This window comes from Phalacrocorax aristotelis, chromosome 3 (assembly GCF_949628215.1).
Source record: "Phalacrocorax aristotelis chromosome 3, bGulAri2.1, whole genome shotgun sequence".
In the NCBI taxonomy this organism is placed as follows: Eukaryota; Metazoa; Chordata; class Aves; order Suliformes; family Phalacrocoracidae; genus Phalacrocorax; species Phalacrocorax aristotelis.
The window spans coordinates 602196-620507 of record NC_134278.1 but is presented as its reverse complement, the minus strand read 5'-3'; the positions used below and the strand labels follow the sequence as shown (position 1 = coordinate 620507).

General features: G+C 52.6%; 1 protein-coding gene across 20 annotated transcripts in view; it reads left to right on the top strand.

The window, feature by feature from the left end:
- DTNB (dystrobrevin beta) overlaps window positions 1–18312 on the top strand; it is a 217377-nt gene that overhangs the window by 182331 nt on the left and 16734 nt on the right. For all 20 annotated transcript variants that reach the window (XR_012659455.1, XM_075086363.1, XM_075086371.1 and 17 more), the window contains one exon: window positions 14443–14602. Coding sequence is in view for 19 of the 20 variants with exons in the window: in XM_075086363.1 (XP_074942464.1) it covers window positions 14443–14602 (160 nt within the window). In the remaining variant the exon portion in view is untranslated. The remainder of the gene's footprint in view (window positions 1–14442; window positions 14603–18312) is intronic.

The following is an 18312-nucleotide window of genomic DNA, read 5'->3' as shown; positions in this document are numbered from 1 at the left end:
CCGGGAGTACTTTTACTTTTGCGAAGACGGAAGGCAGAGTTTGTGTCTCCCCCCCTTCTCTCCTTTTCCATTTCAAACTCCTCTGTCTGGAACAGGACCAACCGGGCCCTGCGCGCCGCTCTGCGGGGTGCCCCGTGGGTGGCTGGGGCCAGCGTGAGTGTGAGTGGCAATACCTGCAGAGTGTGCCCTGGGGCTGCGTATGTGACTACGCTGTCCTCTAACTAGTCCTTACCTTGGAATGAGCAACCAGGAACTCGCACTCGCCTGGTAACGAGTCACTAGTTGTCATCCTGTGGGCATCAGAAGCCCTTGCTCTGTTGGGCGTGAGTGTACCCCACGCCATTTCCATCCTTCTGAGCCTCTGGTTCATGTGTAATATTCGGCTCTGCCTCTGTATTAATGAGTCATCCTAACCTTTATGTCATCAGGAAGTTTCATTAGAGTGCAGTTATTTTTGTGCACGTAATTAGAATATTAAATAGATGAATCCCTGAGGAATTCCTCGTGCATCCTCCAGCCTGCAGGTTGTCTTTCAGCAGAACCCATTTTCTTCTCGCATTTACGGCAATATAGAGCCACAAATCACAACCCTGCTTTGCTCGTTGACCTGTGCTGACAACTGTTTCAGAGAACAAAACCAAATACCAGGTTTATCTCCTGTAGCCTGTTATTGCGTGGTGCCTGGGGCAGATTCCTCGGTAGTTTATTTTCTGAGCATCGTCGAAGGACTCTGTGTTCTGGCTTGAAGATTTCAAGCTTCTGTCTCATGGACACAAGTCAGACAATCTGTCTTTTCAGCTTCTCACACTCTTTTTTCCCTTATCTTTCTCTTTGTTGTGTCTTTGGCAACAGTTATCACATCAGGCTAGCCAAAAGGCCTTTATCCTTTGGCTGCGGTGTTACAGCTTGTGCTTCTAGATGTGTATCTTGTTGTCTGGTGTGGCCCCCAGGAGCTGCGAGCTTTGGAAGGTGTTTTTTTCTGGTCTGTGGAAAGGGAGCAGGGCTCATCCAGGGTTACAGAGGTGCTTCTTTATTGTCAGTGCCTGTCACGCATTTAGACAGAGCTGTGGTTCCTGTCCAACTTTCTTGCAATTCACATGCCCTTGCCGGCTTAGAAGCTCATGTGCAAACTTGTTCATACGCTGCCTTTTTTAGCTTCATGCTCTTATTGCCAAGGAAGACTTTCATCAGTGACTTTAAGCGCTGGATCTGTTCAGAGACCCATTAGTTGTGGTTGGATATGAACCCGTGAGCTCTTTAACTGGGTGACTTCCACCATCATAGTACCTGTCTCCTGCCCAAAAGCCACCACGAGCAACGCTTCTCCCTCCTTAAGAGCAGTTCTGCTTGTGTGGAGGGAGAAGCAGCTTGATCTCGGGAAGGAAGATGTCAGAGACGAGCGTTGTGCTGCGTAGCCTCCGGTTTGTCCCCGCCGGCCGCGCGGCGGTGGCGCAGCGCGTTCGAGCGGTTGGGCCGGTCCGTGGCCGCTTGCTCAGACGACGAGCGACACTGATCAGGCTGGCGTGGCCGTGGAGCCAGAGCTGCAAGAGGTGTGCTCTCAACAACCTGCTTGGTTGAGCACGAGGCCCCAATAGAAGCTTTTGATGTTTCCTAGGGGAGGTGGCTTCTCTGCCGTGCCCGAATGGCAGTAACGGGTACACCCTCGCTACCCTGCTGCCAGGGTGTAGCCATGCCGAGAGGCAGAGTTACAGATCACCTTCATACGGCTGGTGGAGCGGATCTGCCTTCTGGGAGAGCTTTTCTAGCTGTTTTTGTAACGGGCGGGAAATCGGACTCGAGGCACTTCACGTGTTCCCTAGTAACACCTGCAGATCTGAGAAATCCCGGAGCCGCCGCCGCAGACAGTGGCTCCGGTGGTTGGTCCGGATGCTCCCAGAATTAAGACATTTCGCCCTGTCCCGGTGCAGCCCCCCCAGGGCTGGTGCTGCAGGACGGGGCCTGGGGAGGCCCCTCCACCCCTCCTGCACGGGAGCGGCGCTGCTCGCCTCGGCAGGCGCGGCGGAAAGCTTTCCAGCCACGTTGGTGATGCTGATGCGTTAAAGGGATAAAAGTGCCAGCTGAGAAGCCTGAAAACAAAACTCGGATGATTTTGAAAGATAACACTTGCTTTTAGCCTTTGTAATGCAAGTCGGTCAGGGAATGGGATGGGAATTGAAACTGTAGGAGTCCTGGGAACGGCTGCAAGTGAGAGCGCAGAGCGGCGGGGTGGGAGGCGATGCTGGAGTGGGGAGGGGAGCGATCTGGTACATATTGAGCACAGTTATGGGATCCCCACATGAGGCCCCGCTGGAAGGGGCGGCAGCACATGCCCCATAACTGTGGAAATGGCGGATGAAAGCAAAAATGTCAGGCTTTGAAAGGAGCTAGGAAAAAGGAGGCATTCTGTGTGGTAACCAAGATTTTATTGTTTCCTGATCCCTGCTCTATATCCCACAGCTGGAGGGATAGAGAGGAATGAAAACAAACAACATTTCATGAATGGAGGGGTTCAAACAGCTATCTCGCACTCGGCGGAGCTGGGGATGGGGCAGACCTGTTTCGGTGGGGGTCTCGGAGCGGTGGCTGGGCTCCGCAGAAGGCGGGGTTTCTTCTTTTTTCTCCCCCTCGGAAAAAGCCAAACGATAGCAACGCATAGGGAGGGCATCCTCAGGGCGGTAACTGCCGTGAAAAAGGCAGGAGCTGCCAATACTGATCACAGGACTTGGTTGCTCAGCGGTGACTGCTGGAAAACGTGGGTTCTTCTAAACGTGACCCATGGAAAAGTCAAGTGGACGTTTCTCTGCTTTCTCCCCCTTTTCTCTATCATAATCCAGGAAGAATCATCCTTGTCGCTCTTCTCCTTTATAAGAGCCGGTGTTTAATTCTGCAAGGCGCGTGCACGGCTCTGCTACACGGCTCGCCCTGCCTGATGCGCAGGGAGGAGGCAGGGCGGCCGGCGCGTTCAGCAGCGCCGCGAAGCAGCTCCCCAGGCTCGGCGGGTAACACGCTTTGGAAATACTCACCTCCCAAAGCAGCGCCAGCGACGTTGCATAAAATAGCTGTCCCGAAGCCACGGGTTATCCGCGCGTTAGAATTAAAGCTGAAAAAGCAAATTGTAAAAAGAGCTGAGTAATACAAGACGGTTGCCAGAACAGCAGTGGAAATATCGCTGAGGCTCGATGTCTCCCAGTTTGGCAGAAGGATGCGCTGAGCCCTGCCTGGCTGCCGCAGGATTAGCTGCTCGCGCTGCTGGAGGCTCTGCCGGCTCCCGGGGCGCTGCCTGGATGGAGGCGATGGCCACGGGGCCCTGCCCTTGGGACGGGGAGGGGGGACGCTGGCAAAGCGATTCTAATTTAGCACTGACGATTGTCGCTGCGGTGCAGCCCCGTGGTCTCGGCCTCTGCGACGCGGCACTCGGGTGGCGCGGGGGTTTCGCCCGCCTGTCCGCAGCCCCCAGCCCCGCGCACGGCTCTCGCCTGCAGCGAGGGCTGGAGCTGCGGTCAGGAGGGGAGAGCCACCTTCTTCCCAAGCAAACTAGCTGTTAATTAACACCGTGATTAAAAAAAAAAAAAGGCTGCTCCACGTGCAGTCTTGGCCCCCTCTCCTCCCCTGTGCACGGCCCCCCCCGGCATGCTCAGCCTCCCCACCAGATTGCCTGTCTCACAGCCCCCGCAGTATTGCTGGGTGGTTTTGTGTATCTAATCTAATTACGTGATTTTTTTGAACAATTGAAAGCAAACCTTTTGGTGCGACAGGCGATGTGCCATCTAATAATCCCATCGACCCTGCCTGGCCGCTGCACCGCGCCGCTGGGTGAGGCCGTCGGCGTCGCTGGGTTGGCCGTCAGTGGGGGTGCGGAACCCGGCAGCCTTGGCTCGGAGGTCGGTGTTTGTGTGTGTGTAACGCACACCCCCACAAGCCCTCTCTATGACCGTATATGTTTATTTTATATAGATAGGGGCATAGGTGCGCAGATGGATGTCGGGGTGCCAGCAGCACACTCGGTCCGTGCAGGCCACTTCTCTCACGCCGTGTTTCAGAGCAGCGTGTGCCTCTGCAAACCCGGAGCATGATGCGTTGCAACAGGCTGCAGCGGGATGGAGGTCCTTGTCCTGGTGAGCCACCCTGCGCCGGGGGGACCGGGGGGACCCGGGGGAGCGGGGGGACCCGGGGGAGCGGGCATCGCACCTCTCTCCCTCCATTGCCATGAAAACAGCCCTGTGTTAGGTTTTAGTCGTGGGATTTTATTAACGCTTCAGAAAGGTTATTAGCCTACCCGAGTAATAAGCCTTTTATGTATTCCTTGACGCGATTGTTCTTGGAGAAGAGTGGCAGGCAGCGTGAGGCCTGCTGGAGCCGATAGCCCTGGCTGATGTGCCACAGAGGACAGTAAAATTCAATTTTCCTGCACGAATAAGGTCACCCAGACGAACCGGTGGGGGTCTGATTTACTGACCTTATTTTCTGTTTTAAATATTTTCCTCAAAGAGTTATTTGCGGAGAGGGCGTTGAATTATTTTTAGCACACACTTCGATCGAGCTGGAATTATTCAGGCAGCAACAGCGATAGTTCCATTTGCAGCACTGAAAGGATTTTTCTCCTCCGTTGCTGGTTGACACAAACAATTTTTAAATTACTGGTAAAAAGGAAAACCGCAAATGGCGACGCAGACCCAAATTCTGTAGAAATACCTTGCAGGAAAATTACATCCCCGGAGACTGCAGCCGCAATATTCAGTTGCACGAGGGGCTGCGGGGCAGGAGCGGGGAGGACGGCTCCGGGGGTGCCCCAGGAAAACAGGGTTTGGTACCTGCGAGCTGCGCTTCTGGCACCTCCCCGACTCCTCTGCAGGAGGCATAAGGACAAGACCAAACGGTTTTACACCAAACCGGCTGAGCAGCATTCCGATTTTTATCACAGGTTCAAGCGATTCAGATGGATGCCTATTAGGAAGAAGCAGCCAGCAGTGAGCATCCCCTTTGCAGCTCTCCTCTGCAACCCCACTCCAGAGCAAACGCCGCGTTCCCTCCCGCGGAGCTGGAGCAGCGTAGGCTTAGCTGAGCCTCATGCAAAGCAGTCATAAATTTGGTTGGGAAAGTTTTCCCCAAGATCAGTTGTCAAGGGGTTTCTGTTAAAATAGAAAGACGTGTAAATTGAAATTCCGCTATAGTTCATTATTTCTGTCCCGAATTAATTACTATTCAGCCTTCCTGCAAGGGACTTGGATTTGCTCCTGACATCAAGCAGGAGGAGATTGCTGGGGCTTTAGAGAAGGGGATGAGAATTCAAAATTATCCTGGAAAATTGCGGGAATATTTGGAGGGAAACAAAACATTGTCTTTCAGTACGTACGAAGGAGTGCATGCGGTACGTGCGCGGGGGAGTCAGCTGCATGCCTATGACACACGAAGCAGCTGGGAGGATAGCAGCCATTCTGCGGAGGAGCACCTGGGGCGTGGTGGGTGCCAAGGTCAATGCTGTCACGGTACTGAAGAAAAAAAGACTAGAGATGACTTGGGGGTTCACTAGACCCACAAACCAGCCTCCTACTCCACCGACCCCCCAAAAAAAGATGCGGCAAGCCGGGAGGAGGCCGGTGAGGAAGCGCGCCTTGGCTCACCTGGCAGGGCTGAAGGACCAGAGTTGTTTACCTGGAGGAGAGAGGACTGGGAGCAGGTTCAGAAGGCTTCAGGCACCAAAAAGATCGCTGCACAGAGGAGGGGAGAGCGGCTGTCCCTGCCCCACGGGGCTGGGCTGTGCTGCGGGCTCCGCTCGCTGAAAATGTCATTTAGCCGATTCACTTAGACTTTAGGAAAATCTGAATGAAGAGGTTTTTAAGAGCATGTGGGATAAACATCTGTCAGGAGGGGATTATGAAGAGCGGGTGCAGCTGCGGTGCACAGCGGTGGACGAGGTGTTTTCTTACAGCTGTGTTTTCCTATGATACTGGTCATTTCTGGGTCAGCAAATAGCGCCCTTTCGCTGCACCACACCTCTGTAAACAGCAGATTCCACTACTCTTGACTGCAGAAAAAATACCTGAAAATAGAGTATTTTCAGGTTAGTTTTGCTACTTCAGTTGCAAAGTTTTCTGTAGCTTTCCAGTAGGTTGGTTCTACAATAGACAGACTCTAATGCAGGAGGTTCTCCACGTCCATGCTGGGGATGGCCACGCGCGCAAAGGGCTCACTCTTGCTTCAGCGGTGGGGCGTCGATGTGTACATGAAAACTGAAAAAACAAATGGGGAAAATGATCCAGCGAGCGGTCGGGGTGGAGGAGCCGAGGCACAGCACGTGGCTGTGGCGGGAGAGTCCGGCAGGGCTGGGGCGACGCATTACGCTGAAGACCAGACCCAAGCCACCTTCGATGGGACGTGCCCTTCGGTGGTGCATTTTCTGACAGTCATCTTTTTGCGTAATCCGTGCAGGATGCACTTTGCTGCTGCTGCCTACTGCTCACTTTTTTCATCAGAAAGTCACACATTACTGAATCAAATGCCTTACGAAGGATATTATTTCTCCATAATTATCCCCGTCAATAAAACTCATCATCTTCTCAAGGAAGGAAATCAAGTGTTATTTGGCAAGGCCTGTTTTCAGCAAAACCAGCTTGCCCAACATCCGCTGTGTTTGTGTCATTTATTCCCCGTCGATAAAAACTGCTGCATTTGTTGGCCTGTCTGAGCAGTCGCTGGCCGGGGGTTGCCACCTGCCCCACCTGCCTGCGGCACTCCGTCGTGTTCTGTGCCGTAAAATATTTGCACTCTTCAGGACTCATAAATTTCCCCAATATTTCAAGACGTTGCTAAACAAAATTAACCTCAGCGCAAGGAGTGTCTCGGCTTGTTGTTTTTCAGGCTTCTCGATGCTATTTATTGAGTTGGCTCAGCCCCAAAATGAGCAGAGGAATGCAAGGGCACTGCGGCTTTCGGGTTGTATATACGCATGAGATTTCAAACACAGATGATGTAGGCTAGGCGGGTGACCTATACATCCATGGAAAGAATAGCTTGATTTCCTACTTGACAGTTTTGGGGTGAAATATGCAGAAAGCGTGTTTTTTCTTCCCTGCTACATAATGCTTTGTGGCCACGGTGCATGCGATAACATCAGCAGAGGTTGCTCTGCCAATTCAAGCAGGGTGATGTCAATGGTATTTGAAAATGCGGGGATACAGAGGGCCTGAGGGGCTGAACAAGAAGAGAGCTGCAGAGAAAGCCACGGGCAGCGTCAGCTGTGGGGGGCTCGGTTCGCCGTGCCCCCCCAGCCCTTGACATGGGGAGAACACCTGGGTGAGAAGAGAGGGGCTTTTGTTTCCGAGAAAGCCCCTGCAGCATGGAGAAGAGCTCCAATTACTTACAGCGAGTATTATAAAAGCTCTTCAGCTTGAGCCCCATGACACTTGACGTGGGGAAGCTGGGCTCAAGAGCCATTTCATCATTCTTAAGTAAAGACAAAGAAAAGCACGGTAAATGTGAATTAGACACTGAATGTGCATGATATGCAGAAGAAAAAAACCCGTTGTCATTTCACTTTCTAATGAAGACCCCTGCTTTTCCTTGGATGCCTTTTGACATCCTCTGGCTTGCTTCATCTCCTCCAGCAAGGGCGCAGAACACAACATGGGAGTTGTACACCATGTGTTCGTATTCTCGGTTTTTGTTCTGTTTCTGCCGTGTTTGCTGGCATTAGTTATTTGGGGCATGATGAGATGTTTAGTTGTCTAAATCACTTACCTAAAACCTGTTAGCTCTTCGGTTTTGTTTTAAAATAAATGGTCCCTTTTTATTTTAATCTATTCATAGGAATATGCTAATGAATTCAAATCAATGTATGCTTCATGCAAAGCAAGATTTCTTAGTTGCTTGGTGAACATCTGTAGATGTTCTGATCACGGAGATATAGGGCCTTTGAGGGGTCTTTAGCTCAACTTTCTGCTTGAAGCAGGCCTGCCGCTGGCACTGGATCACGTTCTGGCTTCAAGATAGTTCTGGCTTCATGTAGGCAGGCTCTGAAGACACTCCTGAGGATGGACGTCCCTTACCTCTCTGGTGAGCTCCCCAGGAAGAAGCTTTTCCTAATGTCCGTGTCCTACAAAACCCTCTGGTGACATCCGAGCTGGTTGTGTTCAGCCTGGAGAAGAGGAGGCAAAAGGGAAATCCAGCTGTAATCACGTGTCTCCTAACGGGCGCCCGAGCAGGAAGGAGAGCCAGAGCCTTCCCAGAGGTGCATGGAGAGAGCAAGAGGTGATGACCACAAGTCGGCTGGGGGGTTCCGGCTGGATTTGGGAAAGAGATTCCGAGGAGAGTGGTTAAACTCTGGAGTGAGCTGCCCAGAGCGGTGGCAGGGGCATTTTGGGGGGATGTTCAAAGACCAGCTGAAGAAGACCCTGAGCAACGCTTTGAAGTTGACCTTGCTCAGAAGAGGAGGTTGGTCTGGACACCCTCCGAGGCTCCTTCCAACCTGAATTTTTCAGTGGTTTGTTTTTTTTTTTTCATCCCGTTCTCCTTTAAAACTCTCCTTTTTCATGGTGGTTGTAGGAAATTTGACAGCAGGTCACCGGAGAGGTGGGGGACCTCCAGTTAAACTGCTGGGATGGGCGGGGTGATGGAGCAGCAGCATTTTGTATACCTGCTGAAAGCTACTATGGTCACTGCTTCCCGCACCTCCGTTGACGTGGGTTTGGTGCACAGGCCGGAGCTCTGCCTCTTTTCTTCAGGAAATATTAAGAGTTTTTTCAGTTAAACCTCAGAACTCTTGTATACAAGACTTGATAAGCTGGGACCAATAAATCAAAGTCAGCTCCCAAACATTTCAGGAGCTGGGTCAGAGGTTTCCTTCATTGTTTTTCTAAATCGAAATCCATCTTCTGTGTCCTCCCTGGTGCAGTTTCCTGGAAGAACATGCAATGAGCCAACAAGTCCCGGGATTTTCTAAGGCTGCAACTCCAACAGAGTCAGAGAGGAGCTTACAAACCTTTTCCAGCCTGCCTCCGCTCTGTTTACAAAAGGCATCCCGGAGTTTCCCATCATGTGAGCTCTGCGGCGGTGGCCCTGCGGGAGCGGAGCCGTGCACGGCTCCTCACTAGACCCGTCTCTTCACCAGGCGAAGCTGCAGAAGCCTGTGCCGGGGGACAGGGACACTGAAACAACAGCCCCAGCTTCAAAAGCCACAGGGATAGCCTCAACCCCAATATTTATTGGGCCTTGCGTCATCCCTTCCATCACTCCCTTTGCCTTCAGCCGCTGAAGAAGGTTGCGAGAGTGATTTATTGACCCCCCTGGGCGCAGCTCGTTCGGCCCTGGGAGCTGTCCCCGAGCGCACCCGTTGGCGGCCGCGTGCCGCCTCCGGGCTGTCCCGCTTCACTTCCCGCGTCTGCAGAGGCGCAGCTGCACCCACCACGTCCTCCCACGGCTTCCTCTGCCGCGGGCCAAGCGCCGGCACCGCACCGTAGCGCCCATGGGCTGCGGGGTGGCTGCCTCTGCTGGCAGGGCTCTGTGCCGCTCCCTCTGCCCCCGCCCCAGGTGCCGTTCTTGCTTTCTCAGCAGATAAAGTGCTTTCTAGGACAGGGCTGGTTTCACGCTGTGCAGTGTGAGCCCAGCTGTTGGTGAGGCTCATTGTCACCGTCAGCGTCCTTGGCTCTGACTCGTGTCCTCAAGCGGCTTCCTCTGGGTCCACCTCGAGCTCGTGGCTGCAGATGCCGTCAGGGTCCCGGAGGCTGCCCGAGAGCCGTGGGCTGAGGGTGGCACAAGCGTTGCTCACGGTTAGGAAACGCCAGCTCATACGTTCTTATTTCTGCTTTCTGTATGTATATACATCACAGTCAAAGGTCACATACCATTTTTCCACGTGCATCATTTTTCCACAGGATTCATCATTCGGTGCAGAGGGAAAGCACACAAGCATGTTAAGGCTACATGTGCTTTACGTACATGTGCTATGTGCATAAAGTGCAAGAGAGAGATCAATATGTGAAATAGATTTAGTTTAGTTTAGTTTACTTTATTTTAGTTTATTTTATTTTATTGTATTTTATTTTATTTTACTGTGTTTTGTTTTGTTTTGTTTTGTTTTATCTGGAATTAGACAAAACCAGATATTAACAGGTGCTAGAGAACCACATGCAGCCCTGAGGCTGAGAAGCACCCATTCCCTCTCCTGCAGGTACTGGTTTATGTGTAAGCTCAAGCTGGGAGTACAACCACCCACTGCAGAGAGCAGGTTTTGGCTCCAGCGTTTCCCGCAGGGTACCTCAGCGAGCCTTACCCAAGCCGTGTGCAGCAGGGAACGCCCCACGCGCACCCTGAGGCCGTCGCTGAGGTTGAATTGGCATTAATTAGCCCGTAACTTGGTGAATGCATCGTTACAGATTTGCTTTGGGCTCAATCTCTCTTCTTTCCCAAACCTTCTGCCCGCTGCGTCCACGACGTCGGTGCTGCTTCTGGCTTTCGGGTCCTGCAGAGGTGGCTGCTGCTTTTCTTCATGCCTTTGATGCCTGGCGTGCGATGGGAGAGCTCCGCCGGTGCTCAGGCTGCGCCGGGTTCTGCCGTGAGCAGAAAGGAGTCCGCATCCCGCAGCGGTGCCCAGAGGGGCGCCTGCAGGTCTCCCGTCCCGTTCTGGACCCGCTCAGGTGTCGTTGCTGCTCAGGAAGGGAACGGCCACCCCATGGGGACGGTGGCCTCAGAGAGAGTCGTTCTTTCCTCCGAGAGACGTGACCTTGGAGGGCCTTGTGCAGGTGTAGCTCAGGCCACGGCGCGTCCCACCTGTCTCCTGGCAGATGCTGCACGAGAAGGGCTGGTGTCGGTGTTGGCCACGAGCTGCTTTTTCATTCATCTACTGCATCAGGAGTGAGCGGCCGTCCCTCCTTGGCTAGGAAATCCATCCCAGGCTGATCCACGAGCTCGCCTTGCTTTCGCTTTTCCACTTCTCCCCCCATCCCACTGGTGGGGAGGTCACGAGCGGCTGGTGGGTGCTCAGCTGCTGGCTGGGGCCAACCCACCAGCGCAGCTTCTGGAGCCCGTGGGGGGTCCCACTGCAGCTTCTGGAGCCCGTGGGGGGTCCCACTGCAGCTTCTGGAGCCCACGGGGGGTCCCACTGCAGCTTCTGGAGCCCACAGGGGGTCCCAGTGCAGCTCTGGGAGCACCAGCAGCCTGGGAACTGCAGCCCTGTGGTCCCTGAGCAGCAGCCGTGTTTCCAGCAGGCAGTGGGGTTTTTTATTTATTTGCAAAGGTGACTTTCAAGCCTTCACTGAACCGAAAACTTTCAGATCCTCCTTCAAGTACTGAGTGCTGTGGGGTGCATCGCTGGGGGTCGCCGAGCGCGGCGGCGTGGGCATGGGGACAGGGGCAGCAGGGAAACGCAGCTCTGCCCTGTAACTGCTCCCTGCCGAGATACGTCATCTACGTGTGACCTCACGAGCTGTTCTCAAAATCACTAAGTTTTCCAGGAACCGCATCATCGCGTGGATGAGGGGCATTCCCAGCCCCTCTGCACCGGTGGCTGCGCTATGCAAATCAGCACGGCCCATCTGCGTGCCCAGCGGTTAAAAAAAAATTTTAAAAAAAGAAATCAAGTCCTCGGGCACTTACTCTAAGAATATAAATGTAGGCAGCGTGTCTCAAAGAAGAATGAAGGTGAGAAAAAGGTTTCCTTCCCCCCCCGAGGCGAAGGGTGTCTGGGTGCCGCTCTCCGGGCTTGCACTGCCGGCCCAGCGGCGTTTTGGGGCTCGAGGTGTCCCCTTGGTCCAAGCACATCTGCGAAACCGCTGGGAGCCAGATGTGGAGACGGGAGGGACGGGTCGAGTTTGCCACGCAGGGTAAAATCTGTCCCCTCGCAGTTTAGGCAAATGTGTTTTGGGGGGAGGAGCTCAGCGGTGGGATTTTACTCTATTAATTGAACTCTTGCTTTTCCAAGCAACACAACCTCTAGGCGGCTTTTCATTGGCACTCCCTCGCCGTCGGTGGGCCTCGGGTGGGTAACAGCACCCCGTGCCGGGCTCCCGAGGTGCAACCTGGGGAACACGCTTCAGCGCACCAAACGCTCCTCTCGCTCCCTGCTGGGGCAGGGCAAGCCCCGGCTCCTCGCCCCTGCCTCCGCCGCGGGGCTTAGCCCTGCGCTGCCGCGGGCTGTGCCTCCTCGCCTGAGCGGCTGCCGGGGCTGGCGCTCGGGCTGGGGGCGAGACAGGCCACGGGCAGGTTCCTCCAAACCAAAGCCGTGGGATGTGTGACCACGTCCCGCGTGCCGGGCTGGGAGCGCCGAGCAGCGGGCGCGCATCTTTTGCCACAAATTTATGCGAATTCAGACCCTCCTGCCTGTTTCTGTGCACGTTCAGGTCTTTTTTTAAGGGTTTTTTTTTTTTTTTAGGTTTTGGTGCAGGGAAGTGAAGTTGCTGGTGTGGCATGTGCGTTTTCTAATGATTTTATCTTCGAAAGATGTCGTTTCCCTCCCGCAGCCCTCTCCCCTGCAGACACCCGTGCCGCAAGAACATTTTATTCACTTCTTTGAATTCCCCTATTATTAATACAGTTTCAAAATGACAATTTTACACATGACTAGTTTTTTGTATTAATAAGAACATCAACTTCAGGCTGCCAGGGAGGCAGGGATTAGCCGGAGCTGCAGCCGTCCCCGCGCGGCCCCAGCCAGCGTCCCGCTCCTGGCGCTCCCGTGGGAAGCAGGACCCGGCAGCACTTGAGAGCAGGACCAGCACTTGATGTGAGCGTGGGGGAAACGTGCCGGTCACGGGTGCTGCGCCCTGCAGCGGCGCAAGGGCCGGCTGCACCGGGTGCTGGCCGTGTCACCGGCGGTGTCACCGTGCGGCATCGCCGCTGCGCCGGCCAGGTTGCCCCGGTAACTGATGCACGTCAAAGGGAGCAAACGATGAACAGGCTTAAAAAAAGGCGACAAGGCAAACAGCACAAACAAACCAGGTATTTGCTCAGAGGGGTTGTGTGGTTTTAATGCCCTTAGTGGGCAATTATTTATGAGTAGCTTTCCTTTAATCAACGGCAGCGTAGGGACCGTGCTTAAATATAAATACAGTCACAGATCATAAACCCTCACGGGCAAAGCCAGACAAAACTGATCACTAATAACTTTGCAGCTGAGCAAGAGGGTTCAGAGGTTGTTGACAGACACAAGTGGCTGCAGAGAACAACCAGATTATTAACAGTAAAGCAGCACCGTGCACAGTCAAAGCTCTCGTGCGTAATGGCTGATGCTCTGGAGAAGGGTGATGTCTTTGCCTCCCGGACAGCGAGGGTGGGTGCGGGGGGAGCGAGCGGCGCCTGGGGCGAGGGGCCTGGGCTGCGCAGACCCTCTGCCACGGGTGGCCGGAGGAAGGAGAAGGGAACCGAGCTCTCTGCGGATGTCCTTAAACACCCAGCGAGGGGCATCACTCGGTCGATGTCCCCTTGCTCTCTCTCCTGCTGGCACCATGCACCGAGTACTTCAGTGAGATGATTTTTTTGAAAACAGGGAGCCAATAAGTGCATGTCAGTAGGTACCTATATTTATCTCCTCTTCCTACGTTCGTCAGTCCCCCTCCTTTCCCTGCTCGTCAACCTCAGGTTGTGCTCCAGAGGCTTTGCTGGGGCAGCGTCATCTTTGAAGGCGGGGGGGTTTTGCCCAAGTGAATATTGCAAGAGTTTTCTCTGAGCCTTCAAACCGCAGGGAAAAAACCATTCTATTTGTTCGCGATTTGCTACAAAATTCAGCAGACTTTGAGTAGGTAGGCAGTGCCTGAAAGACCCTTGGTACCGTCACTCGCCATCCGTGGAGAGCTGTAGGGGAGCTCCAGAAGTTTCCTCTGGGAAGGCACCGGCACCCGTGACGCGGAGCTGCTCGCAAGGCCCTCCGAGCAGCGCAGCAGAGAGGGCGGGTTTGGCTGGAATAAAATGTAAAATAAAAGAAAAAAATTTAAATCGCAATTTTGGTTATAAATAAAAATACGTAAAATATATTAAAAATATATTCAAATAGATTTTAAAAGGGGATGGACCTGGAGCAGTGCCTCGGTGGCACCGCAGAGCTCGGGGGGTCTCCTCACTGCCACCTGCGGAAGGATGAGCAGGTGCAAAGCGGTTGTCGGGGTCCTTCCAGAGCACGCGGCCGGGAAGGTCACCCGGTGCCTTCCTGGGGTTTCTCCAACTGGTGTTTGACCGGAGACAGGGTACGCGCATGGTGCGGAGGCCGTGGGTCGGCGTAGCTGTGATGCCACACGCAGCCCGACGCGTGCTGCACCGCGCCCAGCGTGCCACCGCTGCGGGGTCCTCCCTCGGCACCGGTCGTCATCACGTTACTCAAGTTGGGTGTTTTGGTGAAGGGTCTTTCCTTAAGGTTTTGTTGTTGTTGTTGTTGTTGTTTTTTACATAATTACCTTCAGACATTGACCCAAAAGAAAGTTAAAAATGTGAAAACTGTGTCTCGTGTCTCCCGTGCAGGCGCAAGCAGCAGGCTCGGCACACTCCTCGCCCACCCACGGAGGCAGCCGCCCCATGCCCATGCCCGTCAGATCCACCTCCGCCGGCTCTACCCCAACTCACGTCCCGCAGGACTCGCTCGCAGGTGTCGGGGGAGAGGTGCAGGAAGCTTTCACACAAGGTGAATATCACAGAAAGCAGGGCCACAGCTGGTGTTAATCCTGCCATCGCCATGTAAAGGAGGGGAGATTCAGACTAGAGAGAAGGAAGGAATTGTTCACGCTGAGGGCGGTGAAAGCCTGGCCCAGGCTGCCCCGAGAGGTGGTCGATGCCCCATCCCTGGGAACACTCAAGGCCAGGCTGGACGGGGCTCTGAGCAACCTGCTCTGGCTGAAGGTGTCCCTGCTCACGGCAGGGGGTTGGGCTGGGTGGCCTTTAGCGGTCCCTTCCCACCCAAACTGTTCTGTGATTCGATGATCCTGCATGCAACAGGAGCATAACTCACCAATATTGAGACAATAATTACAAACCCCTTTCCTGTGCTCTGGACCAAAATTGATTGGGGGCACATTTTTAATCTTTTTAACTTAATGAAATTATTTCTGTGATGATGATCCTCCCTCCAGGGAAGGGATCTTCCATCCCAGAAAGTTACGCCTGCAAGGGGTTTAACAGCTAGACATTAAAAACTGGTCGTATTTACATATGTGGTGGTTGAACTGTGCTATGATTTGCAAAAGGGAAAACAACAGTTTAATGAGCAAAACCATTGGTTTGAAAAGAAGGAAAAGAAGCAGCCCTGTTATCCAGAGCGTTCAGCCAACAGCTACTCACCGCTCAGCTGGTGGTGAGGCCGAAAGGAAGATGAAATTTTGCAGCCCAACTCGGTGTCCCTAACGGAGCAGTTGGCTGCCGTGCACACCTGCAAAATGGCTTGCGCGCTCTGCTGGAGACGTGCAGCAGCCCTGTGGGGAGAAGGAAAAAGTGCTGAACGTGAGAAGTGGAGAGAGAGAGAAGAAGAAAAGAGAGGAGAGGAGAGGAGAGGAGAGGAGAGGAGAGGAGAGGAGAGGAGAGGAGAGGAGAGGAGAGGAGAGGAGAGGAGAGGAGAGGAGAGGAGAGGAGAGGAGAGGAGAGGAGAGAAGGAGAAGAGAAGAGAAGAGAAGAGAAGAGAAGAGAAGAGAAGAGAAGAGAAGAGAAGAGAGAAGAGAAGAGAAGAGAAGAGAAGAGAAGAGAAGAGAAGAGAAGAGAAGAGAAGAGAAGAGAAGAGAAGAGAAGAGAGAAGAGAAGAGAAAAGAGAAGAGAAGAGAAGAGAAGAGAAGAGAAGAGAAGAGAAGAGAAGAGAAGAGAAGAGAAGAGAAGAGAAGAGAAGAGAAGAGACGAGACCATAATGAAGAAGCAGAAGGATACACAGGACAATTAACTTCTTGCTCCAATGGTCGGAGCTCCTTTCTTTGCACGTTTTCTACATGTGCATTTGAGAAAAATACCACTTTCTGGCCTAAACTCATTGCTGCCAACTGCTCCATAAGTAGGCACCAGAAGTGCTGGATTATCAGGTAGTTTCAGCCGTGTTCCTCCCTGCCCACCTTCTCTTCCAGTTCTGTGGTAAAATCGGTGTGGTTGGATCGAATGGGTAAGCTGTCCATTTGTGAATAATACAGCTTATCGTGCTTTGTAGAAAATCAGGGCAGCAGTTGACATGCGTATTTTTATCCCCCAACTTCTGTAGGTAGTGTGAGTTTATACTTAGCCGCTGTTGCTTTTTTTTAAAAAAAAAAAGTTTTACAGTCACGCGTTTCAAAAAAGTCAAACTTTTCCATGTCAAAGCCATTGTCGGCTCAAGAAGGACTCCAAAATTTGAAGACAACCAGGTGAAATGTAAACTTGTTCAGCCCACTGGAGACGACTGCTTCTTCCTCCAGTACTGAGGAGGCTGGGCTATCTGGCGATGTCGGAAGGCGGCAAGCGAAGACACGACTGTCAGTCTGAGGTCAAGAAACCTGGCAAATATTTTTTTACTTTCAGGGGCCATCTCACTGCAGAGCAGGGGGAAATTAGTTGTCCTTCAGTCCTACCTACTCCAGCTCTGCTCATGGTGAAGGAAGCCATCCCCAGTAGGAACAGGTTCCCATACTCTGTATTTCTCAGGAGTGGTGTCACTCGTGTTTTATGTGCTCTTTTCTTCTCTTTTGCCCATTTTGGTCCAGAACTCTTCGTCTTTAGTACTCCAGAAGCATCCTGGGATGTAGAGCTGTGAGAAAAACAGCAGCAGGACCTGGTCCCGGGTACCTCTGGAAGTTGTGTCTGGACATGATCCACGTTTCTGGAGAAGGACATCCACTCTTAATGACGATAAAAGAAAGAAAGACAGAGAGTCCACCTCTCCCTAATGCACTGGCAAGGGCTTCGGCTGTCTGCAGGCAGAGATGACCAACGGGCAGCAACTCTTCCTATGGACCTCCTGGTACTCCATGGGAAATCCCACTGAGTGTGGGGTGTCCTGGAGCCGGAGGCACCCGGGTGCTGCAGCCTCTCTTGCGCGTTGGTCCTCTGCAGTAGGCGAGCCCTCGGCTTGCTGCAGAGGCCAGGTTGTTTACTTCTTTAAAAGATGACAAGTTGTATCATATGGAGTCACAAAACTGGAGGTGGTGTTTTCTCATTCTGGGTAGGGAAGATCGTGAATATTAGTGTCAGATACCTCCGTCAGATGGATGTCCTTTTCAAAACAAAGAAAACATGAAAACAAACTTCGCAGAACTGATGATGTATCTCAAAAACAAACAGACTTTAAATAACAATTTGCGTTTGTCACCTGATCACTGGAAAGATCCTTCTAGAGCAATCGTCCTTGCCTAAATAAGCTGCTGCCAGAAGGAGTTGAGGGAAGGGGCTACAACATGGTAGCAGAGGAGCAGGAAGTAGCAGTGCATACTCTGGTGTTTAACGCCGGAGTGCCACAGCAAGGAGTGCGAGCCCTTGGCCCGCAGCGTAGCCAAGAGAGGGAAGGGCTGTTACTTGTTCTCCAGAACTTCAGCCGGTGAAGAGGTCAGGTGATGGAGCGCGTCCGTCTGAAAACACCGAGCCTCTACCGCCCATCTGTGAGAAGGATATGTCTTTTTCCGATCCCATCGGTAGGAACAAGCTCCTCATCTCTCTAAACACTTCCAGAAACGACAGCAGAAGCAGGCATTTCCAGGGAGGCAAGATGCCAAATACCAGAGGCACAACACTCCATCTGTTGCTGTGGGTGGTCCGGTCGCCTCCTCTTCATCTCTACAACAAGTTTGATGGTACAGCCGAGAGCTCTCAACTGATTTCTTTGGCAGCTGCCTCTCCTTCCCCCCTTTGCAGATTGGCTTTCTTTTTCCAGGCTGCATAAAGTGGAACAGCAGCGCAATGAGTCCTACCAGTTACTGGGAAAATCTGCTCTATCTGCTTCATCATTTTCCCCTTTCCTTTTTTAATTAGGAAAGCACAAAGAGATGAAATGATCTCCTTTCCGCTGCTAGGAGTAATAAGCACATGATTAGAGCAGTACATTAACAGTCCTACTTGATTTTTTTTCATTTTACAGTGTTGCTTTGGCATCTGAATTTGCTCTCCATCCATCTGCTTTTTTCTTTGGAGATACAGGCAAAAGCCATGACAAAGCAAACTTCCCTCTGCATGGTTTACAGTGATTAGAGCTGTCTTCCTCAAACTCCTGGCTCCGGTAGAAGCTGATGTAATTAATCAAGGGCCCATTCATGCCTTTTACCTGAATGACTGGTTCATAAGGGGATCATCTTCGTCAGGACCTGTTGAGATTGCCGAAAGTGAAAAACGCGTTTTTTTTAGAGGTTTTTAACACCTGACAGCATCTCAGGTACGTGTTGCAATGAACCAGGTGTT